Here is a 23,864-nt window from a genome sequence, read left to right as displayed (position 1 = left end):
TTTTCTTGTTTTTTTTTCTTTTTGCTGATCTTGTTTTGCACCTGGAGATCGGTTGCGTACCTTGAAATAAAATGAAAATGAGAAAAAAATGAGCAAATTTATTAGAATACTTATAAGAAATCTATCGGCATTACTTGCACTTTTTGCACTATCTCTACAGTATCTTCGCTTTCTCTTTCCTTCTTTAATAGCCGAATGGATATTTATTTCGTTTTAAGTATAAAATTCTTGGATATTTCAAGCAATGCGAACACACCCTAATTTCATTGGTCAACATCTAATGAATTTGTTCTTCACTTTTGTCATTTTTATATGTCTTATTTCAAAGTACACAATCAATTTCTTGATTTAATCGTAACTCAATTTTCCGTCACGAATGTCACGAAAATCAAAATTTTAATATTCAACATTATTAATTTATCTTTGATACGTACTTTGGAATTATTCGGAATGGATTTCAATCGGAATTATTTAATTATTTTCTAAATTTCTAATGTGCGTTTTCTAGAAAAACAGAATAATTCCAATTAAAATCCATTCCAATTAAATAATTCCATAATACGTATTGTTGAAGCGAGATTACGTTGAAGTGAAAATCGCTAAAAAATAGTTATCGAATATTATCGAAATTCGATAAAGAACGTAGGTTTTCATTTTCTTTCTTTTTCTTTAATCATGCTTAGTTCAAAAGTTACGAGACACTTCAACGTCATACTAGAGAAAAAATTTCAAATTGAAAAAGATCGTAACGACCTATAAAACCGCAAGGAAAAAAATGGTGGAGTTCATCGGGGTTAGTAGCTAATCGACATGGAACCGGATATAAAATATGATATAATCATGATCATGATGTAACCACGATATTTCCTAGCTTTATATATCGCATAAATATCTGTAAATGTCACCTGCTATCGCAATGATAATTAATTTTCTCAATAACAGACTAACCAGGGATAAATTAATGATTCGCAGACTGATTGATACTGATTCCCAGACAGTACAGAATATTTATAATAAATATTTATTGATATTCATTTTTTGAAATGTTACATAGATATTTCATGTTTTATATAAAGCTTTATTCGAAATATTATTCAAATAAATACTAAATATTTTACGAAATATTTATGATCTGTGTAATCTAAAATCACAAAAACATTTATAAAATATTTATAAATAAATCTTATAAAATAAATCTTATAAAATAAATCTTATAAATATTTATAAATATTTTGTAAATATTTTATAAACATTGTGTGCTATCTTGGTTATATATTATACTTAGGTAAAATACAAAAACACAATGCAATATGATCAAGATGACATCAGAATTCACTTTAGGAAAACTCATAATAATGTCGATCGATATACTTTACGTTGATTTTGTGATAAAGTCTTGACATGACAATAATATTTAAGTAATTTGTTTAATTGAAATAAAAAAATCATTATTAAGAATTTATTACAAAATCAATTGTCAAAAGTAAATGATATATATATATATATACATATATATATATATATGTATGTATATTGTAGTATTTTCTAAAATAGCTTTTACTTAATTAGACCATCTTCATCTTATTATGAATGTGCGAGAATGCACCGCGCGGAAAGATTCGAGTGAGAGAACGGCACAAGGTGATGTAATGCACGACAGTGAAGAGAACTCCGTTTCGTTTAATTTAACAAAAGAATTTTCTTTAATATAATCAGTTACAGAGTCAAAAAAATATAATTAATTAAAATTAGATTAACAAACTTCAAATGCGGTCACCCTTTCCAAAATTGTATTTGGAATCGCGGTGATGGAAAATCTCGGCGATTTTCTCGGAAAGAGTCGTTTTATCGCGTTTTACTAAGCGGTTAGCACGGCGATTTTACGAAGCGGTATAGCGAGACTATGATTCTAAGAACTCGAAGAACTTTTAGAAATAAGAACTCTGAGAAGTCTAAGAATTCTAAGCGGTGTAGACGGTATAAGCGGGGTAGACTATTTTAGCAATCTGCGCAATCTGCCTTTAGAACCGGCGAGATCGAAGCATTTATTACTTCCGGTCCGGGCTTTCTTCTTGGGAGAAATCCAATTAAATTTTGCCACAATCGTAATTATCACGTGGCATTGGTTGTACAAAATTGATTGGCGCTTTCGATTCTTTTCTAGCGACGTTCAACGTAACAGTCATGCGCGACAGAAAATCCGTACGCGGGATTGGTGACAGCGCGTGACGTATTCGTCGGAGCGCGGCGCTCGCGTGCGCGAATCGAATTGTTCTAGAACTTTCGATGGTCCGTTGCCGGTGCCTGTTTGCGTGTACCGAATTGTTTTGAAAGACTACAGAACAATGAATCTCTGACTTTGATGAGGCTCAAAGTCAGGCTCGAGATGAAATCACGAGCTCGCCTTGTGCGTGCGTTCAATAACAATTACTGTCGGTCGACCGAAGGAATTCTTACCTTTTTTTTGAATTACCGATCTCAAACATCCCGCCCGCCTCGTCATCTCCGTGACGATATATGTATAAGGTTACGCATAGAGATTACAAAAAAGCAGTAAACGCGAAAATAAAACAAGCGATACAATGCAATGAATTCGTGGAAGAACTTGAGCCGTAAACGAGAGTTATCTGATAAATAACATTGACGAAATGATTCACGAAAGTACACGCGATCAATTCAAGCTCTTCTTTACATTTGATGCACTGGAGTGCGAGATAAACGCGTTAGCCTCTTCTGGCAATAAAACTAATTTGATCAAAGGACGAGTTAATTCAGATGAGGCGGTTTTGACTGTGACCACCCGCACTACGCCGTCGTCTCCAGGATGTAGCTGCGTGATTCGCGCCAGAGGCCACTTATTTGGTGGTGAGAGCTCGGAGCGAATGATGCATAGCGATCCAAGGCGTGGTGGCAAAGCGTCCTTGGTCCATTTCGGTCTGGTAGCCAGAGTGTGTAAGTACTCGCGTGACCATCTCTGCCAGAAGTGGTCTCGCATTCGCTGAATAAGTTGCCACCTGGAAAGAAAATTTTCCCTCTTGTCCGACAAGGACGGCTCAGGAATGGCCAGCAGTGGTGCCCCAATGAGCAGGTGACCCGGTGTCAGAGCCGTGAGGTCGTCGGAGTCGTCCGAAAGTGCATACATGGGCCTTGAGTTCAGGCATGCTTCCACTTGTGCGAGCAGGGTGCTCATTTCCTCGAAGGTGAGCCTGGTTTCGCCGATGGTTCGGCGCAGGTGATACTTAGCCGATTTCACGGCTGCCTCCCAGAGACCACCAAAATGAGGTGCCGAAGGAGGATTGAAATGCCACCGGATCCCCTCCGATGTAGCTACGTGTGCGATCTTTTGTCCTTCTGCCGAGGAGGCTCGAAGCATTTCTCGAAGTTGCCGATCGGCGCCCAAAAAATTGGTGCCGCAATCCGAATAAATGTCTGAGCACAGTCCTCGGCGAGATGTGAATCGACGGAGAGCAGCCAGGAAGGCGTCGGTGGTGTACGCTGAAACAGCCTCGAGATGAACGGCCTTGGAGCTAAAACAAACAAATACGGCGATGAACGCTTTGTGAGCGCTGTGCCCACGCCCTTTGCTCGTCCTGATGAAAATAGGCCCGGCGTAGTCGATGCCCACGTGAAGAAATGGTCGCGCTGGCGTCACTCTTCCTGGAGGAAGGTTTCCCATCTTTGGTTGCGGAGTGGCAGCCCTCCACCGTGTGCATGTCACGCACTGATGCAGCCATCGCTTGACCACCGCTCGGCCTTGTGGAATCCAGAACCGGAGGCGTAGCAATCCCAGGGTCATCTGGACTCCTCCGTGGAGAGTACGGCGATGGTAGGCTTCCACCAGCAGGCGAGTGAGCCATGACCCTGGAGGCACGATGATCGGATGTCGCTCGTCGAACGACAGCGCTGCGTGCTTGAGACGCCCTCCAACTCGCAGAATTCCGTGCTCGTCCATGCACGGGCTGAGGGTTCGCAGATGGCTGGATCTGGCAAGGTCGCGCTTGTCTTCGAGAGCTGCTCTCTCCTCTTGGTAATGCCGTGACTGCGCTATGCGTATCCACCTGATGAGCGCCGCGTCGAGTTCAGCTGGGAGAAGCGCCGACCCGTTGTGCTGACCGTTCACAGAGCCGACCGCGCAACCGCGGTGACGCCAACGCACGCACCAGGAAGTCGCTCTGAGCAGCTGGTGAAGCGACGAGAATCTGAGCAGTTCTTCCGGCTCGAGGTTGCTCCTGACGACTGCTGCGAGTGTTGCGGCCCGCCGCTCTGGTACGTCCTTGATGGGCTCGAGGTTGACGCTTGGCCATAGCGACGAATTCCCGCTCAACCAGGCGGGGCCCGTCCACCATAAGGAATGGCTGAGGAGCTCACTTGGTGTCAGACCCCGAGAGGCGCAGTCGGCAGGGTTGTCCTTGCCCGGGACGTGACGCCATTGAGCCTCTGGAAGCTGCTGCTGGATTCGTGTCACCCTGTTGGCCACGTACGTTTTCCAGCGCGAGGCATGACCCCGAATCCAGTGGAGCGTGACCTTGGAGTCGGACCACAGGATCACTGGCGTTGTCGCCAGGTTTAGCACAGAGCGCGTGTGCACGAGCACGCTTGTAAGCAAGGCGGCGGCGCAGAGTTCGAGTCGCGGGAGAGAAACGAGCTTGATCGGCGCGACCTTGCTTTTGGCGGTCAACAACAGAGTCTTCGTTTGGTTGTTTGCGGTGATACGGAGGTACACCACGGCGGCGTAACCTCTTTCGGACGCGTCCGCGAAGCCGTGCAGTTCGAGTTGAGAGCTCGTGTCGCCGGTGCCGAGCCAGCGGCCGACTCTGATCTTCTCAAGCAGTGGAAGTTCTTCCCAGAGCCGCTTCCACTTTCCAGCGATGGTTGACGGCAATGGTGTGTCCCACTCTAGCTGCTGTAGCCAGGCCGATTGAATCAAAATTTTAGCTTGAATGGTTACTGGAGCCAGCCATCCGAGCGGGTCGAAGAGTCGAGCGGTCTCCGACAGCAGACTTCTCTTGGTGAACGTGACGACGGTGCGAGGAGGGACGGAGAAGGCGAATTCGTCTCTAGTTGGATACCAGCGCAATCCCAGCGTGGAGTGGTTCTCTAGGTCCCACGACCGCGAGTCTCTGGTGAGACAGTACTCAGGCGGAATGTCGCGAAGAAGTTCCTGACAGTTGGCGGCCCACTTTCGGAGAGGGAACCCGCCCGCCATGCAGAGGTTGCGTAGCTCGACTTGGAGCGCGATAGCGTCGTCTTTATCGTGCGCTCCGGTTACGATATCGTCGACGTAGCAGTCGTGTCGTAAAGCACTCGCGCCTCGAGGGAAACGCGGTCCGTCGTCATCGGCGAGCTGACGCAGCGTGCGAATGGCGAGAAATGGCGCGCAAGCGAGACCGTAAGTGACAGTTTTTAATGTGAACTCGCGTACAGGCTCATCAACGCGGTGTCGCCACAGGATGCACTGATGTCTATGGTCGTCGGGATGCACAAGAATTTGCCGATACATCTTCTCGATGTCGGCCACTAGCGCGTATCGGTGCCATCGCCACCGCAAAAGCACGTTCGCGAGGGGTGGCAGCAGGTTAGCCCCAACTAATAGATGCGTATTGAGCGACTCACCAGACCTTGTACGCTGCGATCCGTTGAAGACGACTCTGAGCTTAGTCGTGGTGCTGGACTCACGAAGGACACCGTGATGCGGAAGGTAGCACCGATCTTCGCTGGAATTCGGAGGTTCTGGCGCCAATTCCATGTGCCCTTGGTCCTCGTAGTCCTTCAGGAAGGCTCGGTAGAGATCGCCGAATCGTGCGTCTCTCTCGCAGCGTCGCTCCATGGCGACTAAAAGTCGTTGCGCAGGTCTTCGCGTCTCAACTAGCGTCGTCGGCGGAGATGCAAAAGGTAGTCGCACTATGTATCTTCCTTCGGCAGTGCGTTGGTGCTGCAGCGCGAAGATGTCCTCGCATTGCTGCTCCTTTGGCGTGAGAGCGACGGGAGCGGGCACTTCTCGCTCCTGCTCCCAGAAGCGGTGCACAAGGTCGGCCAACTCGTGATCTGCTGTGCACTGAAGCGAGTGGCGTTGTGCTGAGTTGTTTACTCGGTCGCAACCTCCCGATAAGATCCAGCCGAGCAGCGTCTTTTGAGCGATAGGCGCTTGGGGGCCTCCCTTGCGGAGACCATCCTGGAGAATGATTGAGCATACTTCCGCTCCAAAAAGCAACTCAATAGCGTCGTTTGCTGTGTAGTCGGGATCAGCCAGTTGGAGCCCCTTTAGATGTGGCCACTCAGTTCTGATCCTTGCGTGAGAGCCTTGATAAAGCGACAGACGTGGCAGAACAAAGGCTCCGACGGTGAAGTCGGTCCCTGTTGTTAATGAGGTCACCTTGAGTGTCACCTTTCCCCTGCTGGGCCCGGAGCTTTTGCCGCTGATGCCGATGACCTCGATTGAGGATCGAGAGCGTGGCAAGCGTAGGCGTTGGACCAGAGCCTCGGAAATTAGAGAAATTTCCGAACCTTGATCGATGAGCACGCGTGTGGTGTGCTGATTGCCGTGACGATCAGCGATGGAAACTCGCGCCGTTGCGAGCAAAATGGCCTTGTGGTTGTTGTCGCGTCGCACCGCAGACAGTGAGCTGACTTCTTGAGGTTTCGGTGAAGCGTACGCGTCGTGTAACATGGAGTGGTGACGAGACTTGCACGTAGCACACGTCTTCGTCGAATGGCACTTCGCGAAAGCATGAGAGCCGAGACAGTTAAAGCACAGCCTGTGAGTTTCGGCGACGGCCTTGCGGTCGGCCGCGGATTTCTTCTTGAATTCTTCACACGCCATCACGTGGTGCTTACTCTTGCATAGAACGCATTGAGAAGACTCGGTGTGTTTCTTGACGTGATGCGACTTGGCGGATCGCGACGGGTTGTCGGAGACCTTGAGCGATTGTGGTTTGGCGGCTGTGAGAGTAAGTGCTCGTTGGTTTATGAAGTTCATTAGCTCTTTAAGAGTGGGCATGTCGCTCGAGGCGCGTGAGAGTGACTCCCACTCCAGGCGAGTTTTTGGATCGAAGAGCTCGACGGCAAGATGAGTTAGTAGATCGAAGCCATGAGAGTTGATAGGCCTATCAATGTTCTCCTGGCCGTTGACTACCCTGGTCAAGGCGTTGAAGACGCGGTTGAGCTCCTCCGCACTTTCGCTCTTCATCTTAGCCACGGCGGTAAACTTGGAGAAATTGGAGCGAGATAACTCTCTCTTATTTTCATACCGCTCGTTTAGCAGCTCCCATGCGCGTGGATAGTTGTCTTCGGTCATCGCTAATGGTTGAATCAGTTCCTTGGCAGGACCCTCCAGACAAGTTTTCAGGTAATGAAATTTTTCGATTGCTGAGATTGATGAATTGGTTCCGACAATAGATTGGAAGAGGTCTCGGAATGTAGGCCAGTCTTCGAATGCGCCAGAGAAAGAACTAATCTTGAGGCGAGGCAGCGACGGTTTTCCGGAAGACACATTACTTTCTGTTTTGGAAACTGAACTCGGTTCCTTCGCCATGAGTTTCGTCCGGTACTCGTCCAGCAGACTTTGCTGCTGCACGTACGTGATTTCGGCGGAATCGGCAAATTGAGACGTATTGTACTCACTCTGATCGAAGGCTTCCTTGTAATGTGCTCGAATAAGCTCGTGGTGCCTTTCAAATTTCGTCCACAGCTGGTCGAGAAGCGTCGAGCGGATTTCGACAGCGCGGAGGGTGATGTTGGCCGTCCCCATTTTCTTTAAATTGGTCACTGACCTGGCCATGCGACTATGGATATCACTCTGGGCGGTCAGCAAGGCGGTTATTTCGTCACTCATGATTTCACCTGCGAATTCTTCTTTCTCTGATTTTCTTGATAATGCGCGCACTGGACGCGATACACTCGACACTGCGGATGCCGGCTAGAATCCGGCTCGAAGGACCAGAAAATGTGCGAGAATGCACCGCGCGGAAAGATTCGAGTGAGAGAACGGCACAAGGTGATGTAATGCACGACAGTGAAGAGAACTCCGTTTCGTTTAATTTAACAAAAGAATTTTCTTTAATATAATCAGTTACAGAGTCAAAAAAATATAATTAATTAAAATTAGATTAACAAACTTCAAATGCGGTCACCCTTTCCAAAATTGTATTTGGAATCGCGGTGATGGAAAATCTCGGCGATTTTCTCGGAAAGAGTCGTTTTATCGCGTTTTACTAAGCGGTTAGCACGGCGATTTTACGAAGCGGTATAGCGAGACTATGATTCTAAGAACTCGAAGAACTTTTAGAAATAAGAACTCTGAGAAGTCTAAGAATTCTAAGCGGTGTAGACGGTATAAGCGGGGTAGACTATTTTAGCAATCTGCGCAATCTGCCTTTAGAACCGGCGAGATCGAAGCATTTATTACTTCCGGTCCGGGCTTTCTTCTTGGGAGAAATCCAATTAAATTTTGCCACAATCGTAATTATCACGTGGCATTGGTTGTACAAAATTGATTGGCGCTTTCGATTCTTTTCTAGCGACGTTCAACGTAACAGTCATGCGCGACAGAAAATCCGTACGCGGGATTGGTGACAGCGCGTGACGTATTCGTCGGAGCGCGGCGCTCGCGTGCGCGAATCGAATTGTTCTAGAACTTTCGATGGTCCGTTGCCGGTGCCTGTTTGCGTGTACCGAATTGTTTTGAAAGACTACAGAACAATGAATCTCTGACTTTGATGAGGCTCAAAGTCAGGCTCGAGATGAAATCACGAGCTCGCCTTGTGCGTGCGTTCAATAACAATTACTGTCGGTCGACCGAAGGAATTCTTACCTTTTTTTTGAATTACCGATCTCAAACAATGAATTTTTCGCTAATAATCGCAACGTTTTCACAAAAAAAACGAAATACTCGCGCATTACCGCATTTTTTATCATTCGAAGTTTCGCCTTCCCTTTCGAACGTTGATTCTTTCGATTCCTTTTTTTTTTTTTTTTTTATAATTGTTATTCAACGGATTCTAGCATTCCATCTCATGGTAAATCAAGAGAACACTCGACTGTCGGTAAAATGATTTCACGTTGGAGCCAGACGTTAGAATACATTGCTGCGTGCTGTTTTTCGTTTTTCTTTTCTTTTCGACAAATCCCGATACAAAAGAAGTGTCTAAGTTTCCGTTAGTTCCCGCGCTTTCATAACTGAATCTCGGATGACGACGAATCCGTAACGGATATCACCGATCGGTACGTATTGCCGCCGCGTGACACGAGAGTACAAATGCATACACTGTATCGAGAAGCAAGAGAGGCACGCACGCAGACACACGTTTCCGGCAGTTTCCGGATTCGCGAAGTAATTTCTGTCGGCTTCCGCGCCTTCTGTCGTCGGCGCGCCACACGTATATACTGTGCCGCAGGTACGGAGTATTGCGGGGTACGCAGGTAGGATCGTTCGGTCGGGTCCTTTCTTGACCGAGTCCATCTGTTTCCGTCTTTCCATCTTCCTTTCTCTCTCTTGCCTGCGATCATCTCGGTGCACGAAGTTTTATGCGGTCGCGGAAGTTAAAACGTTCGACCGAAGAACGTTGATCGCGAGAACCTAAAACTCGAGGATTCCAAGTAACCTCGGCCGCTTCGTGAGATTCTGCCATCTGCTGAAACCGCTGCCAATTCCACGACGGTTATCTATTTTCGGAAGATTGTGTCCAGCCAGCCAACCTAACGAATCCCAACGGAGGACTCCCAGCCAGTTTGGTATGGCCGGATATTTTCGAGGATTGCGTCGCGTGACGTCGATCGCAGGCTGATACGTGTCATCACAGCTTATCGTGCGAACGATTCGCGATTAAACGAAATTGTTCACTTGTCATGCGCGACCTCTCCTCTCTCTCTCTCTCTCTCTCTCTCTCTCTCTCTCTCTCTCTCTCTCTCTCTCTCTCTCTCTCTCTCTCTCTCTCTCTCTCTCCTTTCTCTCTCGAGTGTACCATCCTTAACGTTGTATTCTGTTTTAGGAGTCCGAATGCAGGGAGCTAATCTATTAGTGAGAATCAACCAAAACTCTTGTATTGTCATAGGAAAGATTCTTGTTCACATTTGAGCAAGAGTTTGAACCAGTAAGACGTATTCAGTTACGAAAGTGTGACCGAGAGGGATCTTAATTCCTACTGCAAGGATGTCTGGAAACAATGATAGCTTTAACAATAATACCTGTGTGGTATGCTACAAGAATGTCGACATCTATAGCATTGGCATGTGCGAGCATCCTGTATGTTACGAATGTAGCACTCGGATGAGAGTGCTCTGCCTTCAGAACGAGTGTCCCATCTGCCGCCAGGATCTGCCAAAAGTTGTGTTCACGCGAGAAATCAAACCCTTCCACAACTTGACCAATACCAACCTGCTAGACACCCGATATGACATCTACTTTAGTAGTCTCGATATTCAAGAAAAATTCACTGAATTGTTAGCCAACACCTGTTCGATATGCAAGGAGAAGATGGTCTTTAGCAGTTTCAATAGCTTGAAAGATCATATGCGACAACAACACGAGTTACATTATTGTGATCTATGTGTGGAAAATTTGAAGGTGAGAATTTGAACATACTTTTAACTCATAATTGTGAAATATATAGTCCTGGTGATCTTGAGACGTTTTTTCTTCCTCTATTAATTTTTTCCTATTTTAAATAAATTAATGATTTGAAGCAATTTTATGTTTTACAATCTCATTTTTCATAATTTTGTTCTCTTCATATAAGATAATTCTATATAATTATACATAATTATACATAATTATATTTATGGCATTTATATGCTAACAATAAGTTCAAGTATTGTTATTTTTTTGTATAGTCACAACTTTAAAACTAATAACAAAAAATGTTAATCCCAAGGGCACATATTGCTTTAGTGTTATAAAAAATATGTGTTTCTGTTACGGGTTAATCAATATATGATAAATAAACAATCGGAATGTGTTTCTTTATTAATTCACCATTTCTTTATTAATTCATCATTTGCTTCTTAACAGATATTTTCGAATGAAAGACGTTGTTATACAAGATCAAGTTTAGCCACGCATCGAAGGAAAGGTGATATTGATGATAGAAGTCACAAGGGTCATCCACTCTGCGAATTTTGCGATCAGCGATACATGGACAACGACGAGCTATACCGACATCTGAGACGCGATCACTTATATTGTCATTTCTGTGACGCGGACGGTCTGCATCAGTATTACAGCTCCTACGATTATCTCAGAGACCATTTCCGACAGGAACATTACCTATGCGAGGAGGGGGTGTGCGCGGAGGAAAAGTTCACGAGTGTTTTTCGGACCGACATAGATCTCAAGGCGCACAAAGCCAGCGTTCATGGCAAGCAGTTGAGTAAAGCTGCCGCGAAGCAGGCGAGAACATTAGAACTGGAATTTACCTTGGCGCCTCGTGGTGAAAATCGGATGAACAGAAGGGGTATGCTGGGCGCGTCTACGTCGAGAAACACGAGGGATTACAACGGCAGGGATTATGGTTCCAGAGATTATCAGCAAGGCGCGATATCCAACAGTTCCAATTCATTCATGTCTAACAATGAGCCTATCTTCACGAAACAACCATCCGTTGATGTGCAAAGCACAGATGAATTTCCTACATTAGGTGGTAGTGCCATTCCTGTCGTTCCCACCTTATCTCAACCCAAAAGTAGAGGGAACGTGACTATTCGTAGCACTGTGAGGAATCAACCTCTCGCGGTAACGGACGAGAACTTTCCGGCATTGGGTCCAGATTCGGCCGGTCCCAGTATCTCGAAGACGGTAAACTTTAGCGTTTCCAGCAGTAGCAATGCTACGGGATCCAATGGCTTGCCACAATGTCAGAAAGGCTCCGCGTCTTCGAACGTCTCTATTCAGGTGAACCATGAACCCAATGGCACTGTCACTACCAGAGTATCCGGACCTAACATCAGAATACGTCCCACACAATTATCAATAGATTCTGATTTTCCTGCCTTGAGAAATTCGGAACCGTCTACTAGTACTGCCAATTCGATTCAGTGGAAGGAAGTCTTGCAATGGACCTGCTCAAAATCAGCATCAGCAAACACGCCCAAGTCCAAGGTGGCGCCGCCACCCTCGATACCATCAGCACCGCCCATTCGATCGGGCGAAGACTTTCCAAGTCTGTCCAAGTCGTTAAAGTCGAAAAAACAATCGATGATCACAGTAGTACCATCGTGGAGACAGAACTCTCAGAATATCAGCAACGTCCAAACTTCCAATAGCAACAACACAAAGACAACGACGGATCAAACGAAGAGTAAGACGAAGAAGAAAAAAGCGAAGCAGGCTTCGAGTGGTAACAGTTCGAGTGGTAACGAGTCTGGCAGCTCCAAATCAAATATAAATACTGTTGTGACAAAGAAGGACATCGAATTGGCGCGTACTGGTGACTCGGATAACTCTCGCGTTGCTTCTAAAGAGAGTTCGCGAGTCACGCAGGATACCAATGCGAGTAGCGATAATAGCAAGAATTCAAGCGTGCAGAACTCGAAGGAACTGGAACACGCGAATAAAAAGGATAAAAGAAAAAACAAAAATAATGTTGATGGAAATTCAAGCGTAACGACTGTTATAAATACGGAATCTGAAAGTGGAGGCAACGGTTCTTCGAACGGAGAGAAGCAAAGGAAACGTAGCGAGTTGAAGATAGACAGCTTGAACACCGCCAACAACAATATCCATCGGACAGAAGATTTTCCTGCTTTAGGTAGCACTAGCAGTAGACCACCAGGCTTCACGAATCCGCCACCTGGTTTTTCTTCGCCGACTCTACCACCACCCGGTTTTTCCATAAAATACAGTCTTGACGGATTGCATGGTAGTAATGGCTTGACGTTCACAAACAGTTCCGGTGAAAGCTACTCTATTCTGCCAGATAACAGCAGCAAGCATATGACTCATGTCTACGTGTCACCACCCGATTTTCAGAAACGGAACACGTGTCTGGTGGCAAAGCTTAATGCAGTTCTCGTGGACCAGAACAAAATCGAAGAGTTTCGTTATGTAAGCGGCCTCTTTCGCGGTGGTACCTGTGACGCCCAGGAGTATTATACGCACTGTTGCGAAGTCATGGGCGCTAGCGCCTTCGAGAGCATATTTCCAGAGCTTCTGGTACTGTTGCCAGATATCGCAAAGCAACAGGAACTGTTCAAAATGCACAAGAGAGAAACAGGCGGGAAGGCGAAGGGACTAGAGATGTGCGCCACATGCGGTCAGATTCTTAAGAACGGCTCGGACTTTAGAATGCATATGTCCAGTCATACGCTTGAGAATCACTTCCCGGCGTTGGGTAAAAGCAATACGCCGCCGCCGAAGAACACGTGGGTACGTAAATGAGTCAATTACGCTCTCTCATCGATCGTCATGCTCTTGTTTTGGAGGATCCGAGAAAGCTGAATATCCGCTCGCCCAACTACTGAAAACAGTTGTAAATATAACGCTCTTGTTTTTATACCATCGTACTCCAAGATTTAAACCTATTGCGTTGCGTTTATCCGATACGTAATACAAGCGTAATACGTAATATTTATTCCAAGAGTCAATCAATCCTTAGTGTTAAAAGCAAAATGTGCATAGAACTAGCGCTGACTATTCGCAATAGACTTGATATCTGTGAATTGCGAAGCAATATTGATTAAAATTAAAAGAAAAAGAATATTATGTATCTTAGAGCTTTTACAGACGGTTGTATTAATGATGTAATGCTTCGAGACAGTGATAAACAGGAGATCACATATTTTTTTGTATAATAAACTATGAAAAGTATGTAGGATACTGAAAAAGTCTGTTAAAGTTATAAAGAATAAACATATGCGTATATTATATATATACATATATATATATATATACATATATATATATATATATATATATATTATATATATATACATAGTGACGTCGCGCACTAACGTTTCAACGATTATCTACTTTTACTGTATTTTAAGACCATGTACATAAATTTCGTAAATAGAAGCGCGTTCTTTCTTATAATTTATTTCCTATATTTCTCGTAATAAAGATGAAATAGATTGCTGTGCTATATACGAAAAAATAACACCATACTTTAACAAATCATTTGATACGTTATACAATATATTATACAGTAGATACTTGTAGCACTACTGTACTGTTTTGTACCGTAACAAAAGTTGTACATTTAGTTAACATGACAATACATGATTTTGATGAGCGAGTAAACGGGTACTGTTTCCTCGCCTGGCTCCTTTCATTTTCTTTATTTTTTTTATGCGCGTTGGATATTAATGGAAACGAACGCAATAAACATATTTTGACTTTTCATAAGGTAGAAAAATTGGTTGACATTTATATACTTTCTACATGTTTAAGATTTATTATGACGATTTCTAAACATTTCTTACAATTTAAGTGTCTATTTTTATTAAAAAGGAAAATCGCGGTTGATAAACCTTAGTTAAGTTTTATTTCCTTTCGCAATATTAAAGTTAATTGTTCACTTATCTGTAAAGTCTTATGTAAGCTATCAATTAAGATTTATATTTCAAAAATTTACTTATTTATTAGAAAAACAAGAAAGTGTAAACGGCCTGTGTATAACATCATATAATACATACATTGTATAATTCTTCATGAATAGCACGGACGTAAACCAAAATAGAAAACAAATTAGGATATCCAACGATTTTTTTTTTCACGTGTAATAATATATGAATAAATAAATCTCTGCACAGTTAAATCGGCTGGTCGAAACGATACTTTGTCACTCGATACATCAAAAAGACAAAATTAGAATTCACTTGGCAAATATTAAGTATGTATGAAAGAACTTAGTATTATGTACAACCTTTGTATATATATTCTTATAAATGACGCAAGGACTATCTATTATATCCTGATGCTCCTGTTTCTCTTATGAAACAAGTTTCCTTCCTAGAGTACAATCCATGCGAATCAAATCGCACGTACGATGATGAAGAGTTAGATTGCGCTCATAATATTCTCGATTCGTATATTGCATCAATTTCTGTAGCAATTGTGAACGCAGCGACTGTTAAACTGTACATGATAGACGTTACATCGATACAATTTGACAAAGATGGAAATTGCCGAGTGACTCTCCGCCCGTTTTTTACGTCCATACACGATGAATGAACTGTCCTTAAAAGTACCAGATACGATGAGACGCTATCACTTTTTGGCCAGCTCGTTACTCAGCCAGTCCAGGCCCTCGTACAGTCCGTGTCCCTGCGTAGCGCAGGTGCTCTGGATGTACCAGTGACGTCCTCGCAGCGAATTAAGACCCAGCTTGTCAGTGAGCTCAGCAGCGGACATAGCATTAGGTAGATCCTGCTTGTTAGCAAATACCAGCAATACTGCGTCCCGTAGCTCATCCTCTTTCAGCATGTTCGCCAACTCACGTTCCGCCTCACTGATACGCTCGCGGTCGTTGCTATCCACTACGTAGATGAGGCCCTGGGTGTTCTGGAAATAGTGCCTCCAAAGCGGCCGGATCTTATCCTGGCCACCCACGTCCCACACGGTGAAGCAAATATTCCTGTACTCGACTGTCTCAACGTTGAAGCCGATCGTGGGTATGGTGGTAACAATCTCACCGAGTTTAAGCTTGTAGAGTATGGTGGTCTTACCGGCGGCGTCCAGACCCACCATCAGTATCCGCATCTGCTTCTTGCCAAACAATCGGGTGAGCAGGCTGCTGATTGTGAGACCCATCTTTCTGGAGCGAGAACACCGCACGGAACCTTGAAGAGGAGACAAGTGTTTTCCTACTGTCTCGTTGATTCGCAACGACGGAATGAACAATCGGGATACCAAACAGCTCCAACTGCGTAGTCTTCGTGCGCTTCGATACTAAATTTCGTCAGCCTGACTGATGTGTGCGTATACTTTAGACTTTTCGTCTCTCGTCCCCCGATACGGCTCCGGTAGGCAACACACCTCCCGTTCGACGAACAGCAAACGTCACCTTGCGGTCAGCGGCGCCGCGTGCCGCCGGAAATAGCTGGCAAGATCCGCCACGCACGTCACGCTCCACCCGGGAGTCAAGGAACCCGTCACGACGGGGATCGTACTCTGGAGAGAGATGAGATGCCCGTGTCTTCGAGATGCTTGACGTTCGGATACGAACAGATAGCTCCGTTCCTTTCTTTCTTTCTTTCTTTCTTTTTTTTAAAGCTCGCGTCAGAGTCGCATGTCATTCATCGAGGATGAACAAAGCGTGGCCCTCTTCATAGCGAGAAGTTTGCCGCGCAACGTTGCCAGCCTTACCAAAGTTTGCCGCGCGCAAATTTGAAAAATGTGGATGCTCGATTTTTGTTTCGTAACTTTTCATAAACGGTATCGTGATATAATAATGATATTCAATTTTTAAGCACAACGTGAAGAACAACGTTGATTTAAGAAGATTTTATTGCAATCACAAATAAAAACTAAAAATTTACTTAAAGAATCAATTCTTTTTTATTCGTGTATATACCTTACGAAAAGTAATTTCAATCAAATTCTAAATTAACTTAATCGATAATCAATTCAGTCGGCAGAATCACTTATGATAAAATTTTTATAATCGTCTCTAATTTTTCTTTATGTATATTGAACGAAAAAAATTCTGTTATAAATAAATAATTTAATACCTCGATAATTAAATTAAAAGTCAATAATTCTACTCATATTTAAAAAATATGTATATTATTTATTTATATAAAAAAATAAATAATGTATATAATATATAATTAATAATGTATATAAAATAATGTATATATATTTTTAATATAAATATATATATGTATGTAAATAAATCATAAATACTATCGAATTTTTTCATGATTTCTTGATACAGGGCCCGTGAAACGCGCGTACGTACCTGTCAAAGTGTTTCGCGATCAGCCGGACCAGCGCTGGGCGATCAAAACGAAAATGGTGGTCGATATGGAGTTGCAGAAAGCTAAAGATGCCGTTCTTCAGCTGATGAAGGAGAAAGACAAGATTGAATCTGATCTACGAGCGCTGAAGGAGATCTTAGATTCCGTATGTATCACACTTGGTTTTACACCGTAGTAGCAAGAGTGACGTTGTCATCGGGCGGAATACCGAACTCGTCTTGCAGCATGATCTGTCAGATTTTTGAAAGCTTCGTATTACATTCTTGACGTAATTGCAGAATCATATCGGCATGGACGAGCCGCTGGTGGATTCCGAGGGATATCCCAGGCAGGATATCAACGTTTATCAAGTGAGACACACGAGACACAAAATAATATGTATGTAAATACATTTCTTGTAACATGAAGCAAAACAATACACTGTGTGTATGTGTGTGTGTGTGTGTGTTTATTTGAATAACATTGTGTTGTCATATAGGGCTTACAAATGATCACAAAGATTTGATGAGGAAGATAGAAGAGGGATTGCATAGAATTCATGCTTTAGCAGGAACAAGTCTGGCTGAACCGATATCCGATATATCTGACGATCAAGAAACAGAAGCGCTGGAGCCTTTCCTCAGGGTGAATTTAGTTTCACCTGGTTCGCCAGCAGAGACTGCGGTATGCATTATCTCTATGCTTTTGTATGGATGATTTATAAATGAATCTAATTGAATTGTTATGATTTATTATTATATCTATTTGCCAATAATTACTTCATTTTTGCTTAACAGTTGCATATATATATTAAGTGTTGGAATTAATTCGTAGCGTTTTTAATGAAAGAATGTTATTTATTTCACATGAGCATTAAAAAATACATTAATGAAAGTACTTCCCATCACTTGTAAAACGCTACGAATTAATTCCAACACCTAATATATTATATATATATATATAAGTTTATTAGATATATATATATATCTAATAAACTTTTAATCATAACTGTAAATCTATAAGAAAACTTAATTGTAATTAATTATTCTCTATTGATAAAGAAAATAATTATAACTATGGATGCTTTCCATTTGATATAATTTAAGTTGATACAAGTGTCATTTTATTTTGGTTACTAAATGTTGAGAAAAATAAAATGATTGTATTGACTTGCATCACCGAATAGAAAGCATCCTCTAGTTGGTCAATTTGTTTACAGAATTACAATTACGACTAAAATTTTGTTACGTACAAAAACTTTTAACTGGATACAAGACATAAAAGCTATTTTTTTTTGTTTAGGGCATCCAAGTCGAGGATCTGATATTGGAATTTGGATCTGTTCGTTGCCGAAATTTCAAATCCTTAACAGACATTGGAAAGCTAGTGGAAAGCAGCAGGTACAAGACGATCAACGTAAAAATTAAACGCGGTTCGAATACTATTGTTTTATCGTTAACCCCGCGTCCTTGGGTTGGCAAAGGCCTTTTGGGTTGCAATGTGATACCTATAGAAATAGTTGAAAGATAAAATTATACCGGAGAGCAACATGGAACTATTTTTTTAGCCTGCAAACTATTTTTATGTATATCTTACTAAACAGATGTATCTCAATAAATGTATCTTTGTAAGTTATTACCCTTAATATTTGTGTCATTATATTTATTATCTTTTAATCCTAATCAAAATTTTTTATATTTATAATACAAAATCATTAAAATTTTCTTACAAATGAAAATAGAATTAGGATACATATTTATCTTATTAATGAAAACACAAGGCTTTTCAACTGAACTGGAATTTTTTGCACAGTTCATCTTTCTTCTTTTTCTCTTTCAGAGAAAAAAAAAAGAAGTTAAACCGTGCAAATTAATTTAAAAAGAATGGATACTAAACAAAGAGAGACAAAGTAATGTTTATCTAATCTTGTATCGTTTCAAGTATGATTTCTAAAATGTTATATGATTTTTCATTGGCTGGATGTAATTTTAAGATTTATCTAATTGTAAGATCAGACTTAAGATGATCTTAAATTGATTTTGCAATTAATCATGATTAGCTAAATTAGAAGATTGAAGTATAAAAAGCGTCTTAGATGTCACTAGTGATTCGAGACACGTGCGAAGTACGAAATGCGAATTGCCAACGCGTGTTGTCGAAGTTCCGCTGCGAGTCTCAGGAAATGCAATTTTTTTGACATGACGTCAGGAAATACATGACGATGACGCATCGATCAGACCACCGAGCACTTTATAGACAAAGTCTGCAGAGAAGAAATCGGAGTGGCTCTTGCGTAAAATCGTATAAAACGATTACGCGCGGCTACAATGAATCGCCAAGAGAGCATTGCTGAATGATCTTTGCTTGCCAAGCGAATTGACAGCACAATGACAGAAACGATAAAAATCTGCCTTATGTCGTCAACTATCGCGATACATAATCATACAGTTTTATTTTTGCGGATTCGGCCGCCATCGCGAGAGAAATCGTGCCGACGATTGCATCACTTCGGCAATTAGGATGTGGCGCGAAAATTTCACGATGCGACGATTCATCTTGCGTGCGCACCGTCAGGTAAACGGGGTAAACGATAGTCGGTATCCTCTTCCGTTTGCACAGCAGGATGATGACATAACCTCTCAGAATCGAGCTGTCCGCAACGGTGTCCCCAGCTGTGTCGCACATGAGTCACATCGTCCACGTGGATTTTCGTGCGACCGCGTTTAGAATTTGAGAAAAGGAACGCTAACGAGGAAAACATGACGACGGAGGACGCGCAGGTACAAGAGCGTGTGTTAAACGGTGTCACCGAAGACGAAGACGTCGTTACACCGTGGACGGTGACGAGCGTCAACGATTCCGGGATCGATTATGACAAGTTGATTAGTAAGTCGCGCCTCTTACTATGATACCAAATTTATGATACCAAATTATCCTTGCAGATTTATGAACAATTCATGCGAAGAATAGGTATTCGATTTTTTCATGATTTTTTAGGTTATGTTTGCAACAAAAAATGCACAGTAAGGTATATCTGTTTTTTTTTATCGTTGCAATGAATTGCATTAAAAATTTCATACAACATAGACCTTCAAAATTTATCCTAGACGTTCCTGAAGGACATAATGAATCTCGTTTTCAATGAGAAATTAATACATTAGGCTTATTTGTTTACCTAAACTTTCTTGCATGGTCTTTTATCTTTTTTTCTCTAACACAGAGAGAAAAGAAAGATAAACTGTGTAAAAAGTTCAGCTAAAAAGAATAGGTCTAATGTAACACAATGAATTATTATATTATTAAGTGCTTTTCCATTAAGAGACGCAGATGATACAGTATAACAAGTGAGTCATTCTTGTTTATTAATCTCGGACAATATACATGTTTAAAAGACGTCATAAAGTCATCTTTTAGAACATACATGTATAAAAGGTATCATAAAGATGTCTTCTAGACTTTGTGTGTTATCTGCGAATGTTAAACAAAGATAAAATAATTCATTATGTTATCTGTGCATCTTGCTAGAAAGCATTCTTAATTGTTTGCCAATGTTGAGATGAAATGATCACCGTATTACACTAAATTATTCTTGCTGGAAAGCACCAAAATGTGCTGTGTGGGTTTCTATCTCGTTTTTATCAAGCTTCAAATATGTATTTTATTTTAAGTACAAGAGTACAAATACAAAGAACAAAACTACATTTACAAATCATTTATACTCTTGAGCTTTGCAAACTAATACATTTTCTTTTTTTTTTTTACAGAAAGATTCGGAAGTTCTAGGATAGATGATGAACTATTAGCTAGATTTGAAAAGATCACTGGCAAGAAACCGCATCGCTTTCTCAGAAGAGGCATATTCTTCTCTCACAGAGATATGCACACTATTTTGAACCTTTACGAGCAAGGAAAGCTCTTTTATCTGTACACAGGCAGAGGACCGAGCTCTGATGCGATGCATTTGGGACATCTCATACCTTTCATGTTCTGTAAATGGTTACAAGAAGTTTTCAACGTACCATTAATCATACAGTTGACGGATGATGAGAAAGCTATATGGAAGAATCTAAATATAGAGGATGCTATTAAATTGGCCTATGCCAATGCAAGAGACATTATCGCCTGTGGCTTTAATCCCGAGAAAACTTTTATTTTTTCCAACTTGGAGCACATAGGAAACAATTCAACATTTTACCAGAACATGATCAGGATACAGAAATGCGTGACGTTTAATCAAGTGAAGGGCATTTTCGGTTTCGGCGATAGCGATCCAATCGCGAAGATCGCGTTCCCACCAACGCAGGCTGCACCGGCGATCTCTGGCTCGTTTCCTTTTATTTTCAAGGACACTAAAGTGCACTGTCTAATACCATGCGCGATCGATCAGGATCCGTACTTCCGCATGACGAGGGACGTGGCGCCCAGACTGGGTTTTCCCAAACCAGCGTTGTTGCATGCGACCTTTTTCCCGGCGTTACAGGGCTCGAAGACAAAAATGTCGGCGAGCGACAACAACACGGCAATATTCCTCACAGATACCGCTAAGCAGATAAAAAACAAGGTCAACAAGCACGCGTTCTCGGGTGGTCAAGCCACTTTGGAAGAGCACAGACAGCTCGGTGGCAATTGTGAAGTAGACATATCTTATCAGTGGCTGCGATTCTTCCTGGAAGATGACGAGCGGTTGGAACAAATTAGGAAAGTTAGTCTCGCGTTAATTGTTTTAATTCTTTCTCAACCTCTTGGGCAAAATCGCACGATAGAAATGTCGGCCGACTGTTGTGTCATTTATAGAAAACAATTAAAATTGTACCGTACTCCGTGCACAATCGTGTACATTGCCAAGGATTTTCTATAAACAACACTTGGCCGACACTTTATCTATCATGTACTTGGCCTAAAGCCAGGAGTATACGATAGACAAACTGTCGGCCAATTGTTGTCATCGAAAAGTCCTTGGCAATGTATGTGAATGCGACATGAATATAATACAACTTTAATCGTTTTCCATAAATGACACAGTCGATACTTTAGCTGATAGTCGATTCTTATTTCAAAATCGTCTTAAGTAATGTCTTAAAATAATATCGTAGCACCCCGTAATTGGTTTCGTAACAATAGTGTTGTAAACTTGAAGTCGTAAGATATTGGCCAATCGAATATGAAGTCTGGTCTTAAATATAAGAATCGATTATGAACACCTACGTCTATCGTTTACTTTTATGCTAATGTTCATTTCCACTAATGTAGACCTAACTTTAATTTCGGTTTAACTTTTTGTTCCTTTCCAATTCTTTTAAGAATTAGAAAAAGATGGAAGTTTAGTTAAACTGAGACTAAAAAGCTAAGTTACATTGATAGGCATTAAATTATAACGATGTACAAATAACGTTTATTTTTTCAGGGCTATACCAACGGGGAGATTTTGACAGGCGAGCTAAAGAAGGAGCTGATCGACGTTCTACAGCGACTCGTCGCCGCGCATCAAGAAGCGAAAAGTAGAGTAACGGATGAAGTGATTAAACAATACATGATTCCTAGAGACCTTGGTTTCGAAAACAAAGTAACTGTTTAATAAGCACCGATTTATGTGAACCATCGCTTCCTAGATTCTTCTACCTGCGTTGGAGATCGATTTAAATCTATTTATTGCACGCAAGACACGCAACTAGAATATTCGAGAAGGTCCCATGATCTTTTTCAAGCACCGCCTTTTGTTGAAAAATTAAATTAATTTTTCTATCAATCTGTCTCGCTTATTAACAGAAATCTCGTAATCCTGTTGAAAAATCTAAAAATTTTCAACTTTTCCCAATTATCGAATAAATGTAAACCTTTCCCCCGCCTTTCACAGCTGCATGGCGGACTGCAGCATAAAAATAAAAATACCTTTTATTTCAATTAAACTTCGATTGATCATAAACTTGTACTAATCAATGATTAGTATTCGTGTCTAGCAGTATAGAGTAATTTTAATCTCAATTTAATTTATTTTTATCTTGTTCTAGTTCTAAGAATTATCTGTCTATTGGAGAGAGACCCACTCAATTATTTATGTTACAATCTACAAATTTGGATCATCGTTATTAAAATAAACTTAATATTCATATACAGACATTCTTTTTTATACGAATTACATCATTTTTCTCGAAATTAAATAGTGCCTTTAGTCACGAATTAACATAAATTAAATGGATTTCAGATTCAACGTCAATAACTGTTATAAATTTTTACCTCCGATGGTTTGATTTACTTTTCGTTTTATTTTAATTCTTAGAACTGAAAAAAGATTTAAAAAAAAAATTAAAAAATCACGATAAAATTAATATATATAGGTAAAAAGTAAAAATGGAACAAAAAGAAAGGAGCATCTCTTAGCGCATGCGTCGCGCGGGGGAAACTTCTGAACCGCGTGGATTCGAACGGCTGCCGTTTACGTTCCACTTTCTCACAATTATTCGAAACTGGGTCGAGCGATGCCGATAGAGGTGATACACACACACTGTGCCTCGCGTGTGCATCCTCGGTCGCGCGGGAACGGGCCGAGCCTCGAGGCCCGAAGTTGCGCGCGCTAGAGGATCAATGAGAGCCGATCGCCACAATCGGGCGGCGCGCTTACAGTGCTTATAGATAGAATACAAGAGGCAGCCGCGCTCAAACGCGGATTAATGGAGCGCACTTGAGCGTAATAACGCGTAATCCAATGACCCGTTGACGTTCTCGCCGTAGCGGAATTCCCATCGGCTATTAAACCGATCAATAAACCGATCTTGATATACAAATATAAGTACGCCGGGATAGACGCTTCTCATTCGCGCCGGCGATCCGCCGAATTGATCACGCCGGGGCCGGGCCTGAGGCTGCCTGGGGCCCAGGGGTCATGTCGGTCGCGTGACGCCGACAGCCAATTAACGTCGCAAGTAATTATCGGTGACTGCGCGAGATCTATCGGCCGCGAAATCGTGCGTGTAACG

The 23,864-nt window shown here is 42.2% G+C and overlaps 5 protein-coding genes and 1 long non-coding RNA gene across 10 annotated transcripts; 3 read left to right on the top strand and 3 right to left on the bottom strand.

The window, feature by feature from the left end:
• Positions 1-8,983, bottom strand: LOC147908665 (uncharacterized). The gene is made up of 2 exons (XR_015545997.1): positions 8,899-8,983; positions 1-60 (listed from the first exon to the last, which is right to left on the bottom strand). It is a non-coding gene; the product is annotated as an uncharacterized LOC147908665 (long non-coding RNA).
• On the bottom strand, positions 1,675-8,830 carry LOC147908666 (uncharacterized). The gene has a single exon (XM_087408875.1). It carries the CDS (start codon positions 7,829-7,831, stop codon positions 2,672-2,674), a length of 5,160 nt encoding a protein of 1,719 aa, XP_087265001.1. The 5' UTR covers positions 7,832-8,830; the 3' UTR covers positions 1,675-2,671.
• An 84-nt stretch (positions 8,984-9,067) lies between the features above and the next one.
• On the top strand, positions 9,068-14,230 carry LOC105150790 (E3 ubiquitin-protein ligase ZNF598). Of its 5 annotated transcripts, none has more exons than XM_011064109.2 (3): positions 9,068-9,392; positions 9,987-10,561; positions 11,006-14,230. In XM_011064109.2, exons 2-3 carry the CDS (start codon positions 10,148-10,150, stop codon positions 13,367-13,369), a joined length of 2,778 nt encoding a protein of 925 aa, XP_011062411.1. In that variant the 5' UTR covers positions 9,068-9,392; positions 9,987-10,147; the 3' UTR covers positions 13,370-14,230. The 5 variants fall into 5 exon arrangements, with proteins under 5 accessions (XP_011062411.1, XP_087265004.1, XP_087265003.1 ...); XM_087408878.1 differs by having other exon boundaries at positions 9,072-9,219; XM_087408877.1 differs by having other exon boundaries at positions 9,294-9,409.
• A 125-nt stretch (positions 14,231-14,355) lies between these two features.
• Positions 14,356-16,257, bottom strand: Arf102F (ADP-ribosylation factor 2). The gene is made up of 2 exons (XM_011064101.2): positions 15,842-16,257; positions 14,356-15,771 (listed from the first exon to the last, which is right to left on the bottom strand). The coding sequence occupies exon 2, from the start codon at positions 15,740-15,742 to the stop codon at positions 15,200-15,202; it is 543 nt and encodes a 180-aa protein (XP_011062403.1). The 5' UTR covers positions 15,743-15,771; positions 15,842-16,257; the 3' UTR covers positions 14,356-15,199.
• Positions 16,258-16,895: 638 nt separating this feature from the next.
• On the top strand, positions 16,896-18,535 carry LOC105150786 (26S proteasome non-ATPase regulatory subunit 9). The gene is made up of 4 exons (XM_011064099.2): positions 16,896-17,056; positions 17,190-17,289; positions 17,390-17,574; positions 18,193-18,535. Exons 1-4 carry the CDS (start codon positions 16,946-16,948, stop codon positions 18,418-18,420), a joined length of 624 nt encoding a protein of 207 aa, XP_011062401.1. The 5' UTR covers positions 16,896-16,945; the 3' UTR covers positions 18,421-18,535.
• Positions 18,536-18,735: 200 nt separating this feature from the next.
• TrpRS (Tryptophanyl-tRNA synthetase) lies at positions 18,736-22,636 on the top strand. The gene is made up of 3 exons (XM_011064098.2): positions 18,736-19,776; positions 20,655-21,592; positions 22,295-22,636. Exons 1-3 carry the CDS (start codon positions 19,650-19,652, stop codon positions 22,463-22,465), a joined length of 1,236 nt encoding a protein of 411 aa, XP_011062400.1. The 5' UTR covers positions 18,736-19,649; the 3' UTR covers positions 22,466-22,636.
• Positions 22,637-23,864: the final 1,228 nt, after the last annotated feature.

This window comes from Acromyrmex echinatior, chromosome 8 (genome assembly GCF_024713525.1).
Source record: "Acromyrmex echinatior isolate Ae372 chromosome 8, ASM2471352v2, whole genome shotgun sequence".
Taxonomy (NCBI): Eukaryota; Metazoa; Arthropoda; class Insecta; order Hymenoptera; family Formicidae; genus Acromyrmex; species Acromyrmex echinatior.
Note: the sequence above shows the minus strand (reverse complement) of the source record. Positions and strands in the feature narration are given on the sequence as shown.